The sequence below is a fragment of the Myotis davidii genome, unplaced genomic scaffold (assembly GCF_000327345.1).
Source record: "Myotis davidii unplaced genomic scaffold, ASM32734v1 scaffold1051, whole genome shotgun sequence".
Lineage (NCBI taxonomy): Eukaryota > Metazoa > Chordata > Mammalia > Chiroptera > Vespertilionidae > Myotis > Myotis davidii.
Window position 1 is genome coordinate 321,332 of NW_006282264.1, and position 6,638 is coordinate 327,969.

The following is a 6,638-nucleotide window of genomic DNA, read 5'->3' on the forward strand; positions in this document are numbered from 1 at the left end:
CGCGCCGCTGCTGGGCAGCGTAGGCGGCCGGGAGCCGATAGCAGGGAGCCTGGTGAAGGGGACACCAAGCCACGCGCGCTCCTGCCAGTCGCTGACTGCTTACAAACTGATTATTTTTATTTACTTGCTTATTTTTAAGAACGTCTGCTTAGAGGCTTAGGTCTTCTCTTGAACCTGCAGCGACGCCCCAGGGCGAGCACAAAGACTCCGACGGCAGCCGGCGGGACTGTGGAGTGCGCGGACGCAGGCGCCAGAGGTCGCCTGTTCGCAAGAGCCTCAGCCTCCAGGGACTCTCCGGCCTCCGCCAAGCCGCTGCTGCGCTGGGACGAGGTGCCCGACGACTTCGTGGAGTGCTTCATACTATCCGGCTACCGGAGGCTGCCCTGCACGGTGCAGGAGTGCCTAGCCTCGGTGCTGAAGCCCACCAACGAGACTCTCAACTTCTGGACGCACTTCATCCCCCTTCTGCTGTTCCTGAGCAAGTTCTGCCGCCTGTTCTTTCTGAGCGGCCGGGATGTACCCTTCCACCACCCCTGGCTGCTGCCGCTGTGGTGCTACGCGTCGGGCGTACTGCTGACCTTTGCCATGAGCTGCACAGCGCATGTGTTCAGCTGCCTGTCGCTGCGCCTGCGAGCCGCCTTCTTCTACCTGGACTATGCGTCCATCAGCTACTACGGCTTCGGTAGCACGGTGGCCTACTACTACTACCTGCTGCCGGGCCTCAGCTTGTTGGACGCCAGAGTGATGACCCCTTATGTGCAGCAGCGCTTGGGCTGGCATGTGGACTGCACGCGCCTCATCGCCGCCTACCGTGCGCTCGTGCTGCCTGTGGCCTTCGTGCTGGCAGTGGCCTGCACCGTGGCCTGCTGCAAGAGCCGCACAGACTGGTGCTCTTACCCGTTCGCATTGCGCACCTTCGTCTTCGTTATGCCGCTCAGCATGGCCTGCCCCATCATGCTTGAGAGCTGGCTCTTTGATCTGCGAGGCGAGAACCCCACGCTCTTCGTGCACTTCTACCGCCGCTACTTCTGGCTGGTGGTGGCTGCCTTCTTCAATGTGAGCAAGATCCCCGAGCGCATCCAACCTGGCCTCTTTGACATCATAGGCCACAGTCACCAGCTCTTCCACATCTTCACTTTCCTCAGCATCTACGACCAGGTGTACTACGTCGAGGAGGGCCTGCGCCAATTCCTCAAGGCGCCGCCTGCTGCTCCCACCTTTTCGGGCACCGTGGGCTACATGCTGCTGCTGGTCGTCTGTTTGGGGCTGGTCATCAAGAAGTTCCTGAACAGCTCCGAATTCAGCAGTAAAAAGTGAGCCTCTGCCTTGCAGAAGGCTGCTGGTTTGCACCTGTTTGTACTTTCTGTTTTTACTGTTATTGGTTTGTTTTCCAGTTTTGTTGTTTCCTTCTTTGCTCAAGGAGGGTGCTGCAGAGCCACAGGGGAAAAGTCCAATATGACGGGGGTGGGGTGGGGGGTGGGGATCCAGTGCACTTGGGGCTTTGGATGAGGGAAGTGGGTCAAGCAGGAGGGGGAGGGCCACTGGTTTTTGCCCATGGACAAAATTCAGGTGGTGTCTGTGACATCCAGGGAGTTTTTGAAGGCAGCGAATAAAATCCCAAATAAAACCCAAAACAGTTATATTTTCCAGTCGTCTTCTGTGCCAGCGGTAATAATACGTAGCCCGTGTGAGGTCAGGTATGCATTTAAGAGGGTAAGTAGACAAAATCCCTGGATACTTCCATTTCAGTCTCAGGAGGGCTTGGATTTGTCAAAAGAATGGAGCTTTGTAGCAAACGGGCACAAAGACATAAGCCCAGGGCTTAACATACTAGAAAATGCATGGAATGTGAACAACACAAGTTAATTATTTCAAAATGTTTCTCAGATGTTATTTAAATAGTAATATATACAATAATTTTCATAAGCCTGTTATATGCACTGAATTTTGTGATGTAGTTATGAATTTCGCAGCCCTTCTGCATTGCATACACTTGAACTGGACATCAGGGCAAGCTGCTTGAGAGTTCTCAACTACTTTCTTAAACAGTGTTTTCTGAAGGCCTGTGTGCCATGATTCAAATGTGAATTATTCTACCATAGGAACTCTGGTTAGACTATTGGTGAGGAGCTCAGTGGTCTGTGTAGATCCCAGATGCCCATTTACTGGAATGTATTCCACAAAACCTATCCTATTTTTGGTTTGTTTTGCTTTTAATCTGATTCTTTCCTTCTCTACTTATTTAAATTACCACTAGAATAAATGTGCCTTTGAAGCAATGCCCAAATGACTGGTCCTCAAATATAGGGGAGAGCAGTTGGAGTAAACTTTGCTTACTATACTGCAAATCAGGGTTTAACATTCCACCCAGGAGGGAAGGAAGAGGAAGTTGGTTTCAAGTTTTTGGTAGCACCAGAAGTAGCTTACCAGGACATACAGAGCATCTGGCTTTTCTACTAGGAGAAGGGGCCAACCCACTAATGTGGCTATAGTTCCTAGTGCAGCCGATGGGGAAGTTGAGAGGACACTGTTCTAGTCTGATGCCATCTATCGTTGCTAAAATATAATACTCAGGAATAAATGAAGCAGTTATAGTGTGACAGGCAGGAGCATATTGCTTAAATTGTAACTGAAATTTTTGAGTTAAATAGGATTACCTTTGCCTAGTTAAATACTGAAGTCTCATTTGGATGCAGAATATGGTAATGAATGCCGGTTGTCCTAAATCATGGAGAAATGAGTGAACACGCTCCTGAGATCCTTTCTAAAAACCACATTGGCCAGTGTTATTTAAGACATTTTTTTATAAAAGCTAACCTGTACTTGAGATGGCATCCCTAGATTACCACTAAGGTAGTTTATTTAAATACCTATCACACTTCTGAGAAATCCTTTTGGTTAGGAGCCAAATAAGTCATTGAATGGAAAGTGTTGACCTCATGGTATAATTTAGATCAGCCACATCAAGTAGATGAACATTCACCTCAGCACTGGTAGGCTGATGCCCCTAAATATATTGCTGTTTTTGTTTGTACTTTTGATCACTACTATATTTATAAACTGAGGAGGCTGGCACAGTTCCTTGGAGGAACCAGTATGCTGGCATGTTACTTTTCACATAGAAGTTAACTTTATATATGTTATATTTAATTTAGAGCTTCTTAATGGGGATTGTGTTTCATCTTTGCAGGTTTGCTAAGGAGATGTCTGTTAAGGTACAGAGGCTGAAAATTTGTGTCTACTACAGATGTCATTCCTCACCTGTAACTTAATTCAGTATATGCATTCAGGGGCAGGATATTTCCACCTGCAAAGTTATTTGCATGTCATTATTTTTTTATTATTTATTTTATTTTTTTAAAATAAATTTTATTGATTTTTTACAGAGAGGAAGGGAGAGGGATAGAGAGTTAGAAACATCGATGAGAGAGAAACATCGATCAGCTGCCTCCTGCACACCTCCCACTGGGGATGTGCCCGCAACCAAGGTACATGCCCTTGACCAGAATCAAACCCGGGACCCTTGAGTCCGCAGGCCGATGCTCTATCCACCGAGCCAAACCGGTTAGGGCTGCATGTCATTATTGTCTCTTCTAAAGTCTCAAAAGAAGCTAAAGACATAACTTGATGAGTATTTTCTAGCTTCTTTGTAAAATGGGACCTCCATTTTCAGAAGGAACTTTAAAGAGACAGCCTTCTAAAAAGGCTTGAGTTTGAGAACAAAAAATAAATCTGATATTTATCATTTAAAATTTTTGTTTGTTGTAGATCTGGGTCTGCAAACAGAATTCTCTTCTTGCCCTGTGTTATTGTTCTTAAGAAGAAGCCAGTTAAGGATAAAATTACACCCACATCGTTTTCAAATGATTATGATGCCATTTTTTCTTCAAAAGTTTCCTTCCTCCACTTTCCCCTTCCCATCCTATCTTAGTTTTTATATACCACATATACCATTGACAACAGGAAATTCTAGTTGAAAACAGAATTTTTGGTTTCACTTCACTTCATATTTGCAAATAGATACACGAACACTGCACAAGTTCAGGGATGTTTGTAAAACTATATATGTTATTTGCTAAATTAGATCAGATTTCTTTCAAGGTAGATGATGAAATTTTAGAATCAGCAAATATTTACTAAGTCTCCAAATTTGCATGGGACTATTCAGGTATATTACATATATCAGGGGTCATATGGCCATCAGAATAAAATAGCTTTAAAAATATTTTTCACACTCTCCATTTTGCCACCTCCTTTAAAATCCAGTTTTACTTTATTGTGTTCAGCTGTTTGAAATGCAGGACAAATGATAAATAAGAGTGCCCTTCTTTATCTCTGTAAAATCTATTTTGAAAGCATAGAATTTTTAAGTATATTATATAATGCATTTTACTTTTACATGTTTGTCATAATCTAGATGACATCTCAAGCAGCAGCATCATAGAGTCATGCCTGAGAAATGAGGATGTTTGACTTCAATGCCTATCACCCTGTAGGGTTGGTCTCTGGGGCTGACAGGCTGATTCATTTGACTAAAGGGGGTCCCTTTCTTCCCTGCCCTTGCAGCTGTACCCCCAGCTGAAGAAGATGGCCTTCCCTGAGAGAGGAAGTGAGTTCTTTGGTCATGTCATGATTGGCTTGTAAAAATAAATGTGCTCTTTTCCACTGGCTAGCCACTTTCTCTAAATAGCCCAAGAAGAAAGTATGGGACTTTAAAGCTGGTCAGAGTGGCCTTCATATGTCTCCATTCATAAACCCTGCCTGCAAGTGTTTGCAGTCAAAAACTGTTTAGCCGAAGTCATTATGCTACTTCAGGGCAATCATTTCTAAGAAGGCAAAATTTAGGGATGGGGTGATTTTTATTAATTTTTTTCTGATTTGGTGCTTAATCTGAGGGCTAACAGCAATTAAAAACAGGTATTTTTATCTTCAAATTTCTTCACAACTTCAGTTAACCCATACAAAGCTATAGGAGAAGAGTTACAGTAGGAGTTATCTTCATTTCAAGGTTATACTGTTGGTTCATGGTGACAGAATTATTTTCAAACTGGCATTAGAATGTGGGGATGGTTTTGTGCTTGTTATGAGTGTTTGCTGATTTGTCTGGCCAAGCACAAACATAATTGGAGAATGAATATATATATGTATATGTATATTAGAGTGAAGTAAGATATGGCTATCCTTTAATTTAGATAATAAAATCTTATACAAAATGTTATCAACTACTTAATTTTTATCCTCTTGGATTATTCACCTGTTGAAGTCTGCCACAGCTGATTTCTCTCTGTCAGTGTCTTTGAGTTGACTTTTATCCATTTGTACATGATCTTTGAGCATACACTGCATGATAGACATTGGTGAGGATTCCTCACATTAATACAGCTGTTACCCTTTTGTCTGTGGGTGGAACAAAACTAGAAAGGCCATGAGGCCAGGGACCAAACCCTGATCTTTGCATAAGCAGATGTCCCAAGCCACTAAGTTTGATCCTTTTCTCCTTTCTATTAGCATAAGAACAATGCTTAGAATCTTATTTTAATTAACATGCTACTTACCCACAATCAAGTTCTTTCTTTTTGAATCTGTCTGCTCCTAAGCCTTTGTGAATTTTATGGTTAAAAATAACTAGAAAATTGAATGTAAATCCAGGTGAAGGGAGATTATATATATTTTAAATTTATCATCACTACTAGTTAACAAAGACTGATAATAATCATATTTGGAAGGTTTATAGTAGTCATAACATTATGAAGTAAGGTTCATCCAAAGTGCCTAAATTGTGATGTAATTAAGTGTCTGAATTTTATACATAGCATAAGTTTAAAAATATGCAAGCTTAAATGCTTACAGCTCCAAAGATTAATGTTCTTTAGCCTTTTTCCTCCCTTTAGGTCTTTGCGGTATAATCTATGAAACATGTCTTAGAAAAAAATATCTGGAGGAAATTATAAAGAACAGGTATCAGATATAAAAATGATAGGAAGAAGGCATGAGAAAGGGAGAATAAGAAAGATTAGACTTCACCCAAATGGAATAGCAAGTTCAACTATGGACAATTTCACCTGAGTTTTAAATTTTGTCCCTAGAAAAGCATGTGAATTCCCCTGCTGTTAGCACTCAAATATGCAGGCAAGAAATTGTTTTTGGCAGCCCAACCACATCCTATAGCTTTGACCTGAGCACTAGTGCCCAGGTATATTTTGATTGGTACACTTGCCCCTGGCTTAATGACCTTATTTTTTTCTATAAAATTATGGCATAAGGGAAAAAAGGGGATAGCACCAGATAATTGTAAATTGACTTTTGAATCATTTTCTTGAAAGGTTGCCAATATTCTGTCATATATTGTTTAACAAAAAGCGAATGAGCCAGGCTAAGATGGAAAAGGAAGCGTTCATTGGCTGAAGCTGAGAATTACTGTATTCCTTTGTGAAAGGCAGCATGCCTTCCTATTGAAGATTTTATTTCTTCAGTGTTATGAATAACTATTTTTAAAATATGAAAATGGGGGTCAGTTCTTCTGAGTCACTTTTCCAAAAAGTTAATATAAAATTTTGTTGTTAAAAAAGGACAAAATGTATTACATTTCTGGTTTGCAGACTTCTAACTAGTTTGTAGGCTTTTTTGTTTTAGAAAAG

At 41.8% G+C, this 6,638-nt stretch overlaps 1 protein-coding gene and 1 non-coding gene across 2 annotated transcripts in view; both read left to right on the forward strand.

Annotated features, from left to right (window-relative positions):
* Position 1: 1 nt before the first annotated feature.
* On the forward strand, positions 2-2,287 carry PAQR9 (progestin and adipoQ receptor family member IX; the record flags this gene model as incomplete). Its single annotated transcript, XM_015557859.1, has 2 exons — positions 2-52; positions 139-2,287. Coding segments are annotated over 2 exons (1,230 nt in total), but the record flags the coding sequence as incomplete, so codon positions are not given.
* Positions 2,288-3,502: 1,215 nt separating this feature from the next.
* Positions 3,503-6,638, forward strand: part of LOC102768846 — a 5,988-nt gene continuing 2,852 nt past the window's right edge. Inside the window, exon 1 of the transcript XR_001512409.1 lies at positions 3,503-4,609. This is a non-coding gene — a transcript (uncharacterized LOC102768846). The remainder of the gene's footprint in view (positions 4,610-6,638) is intronic.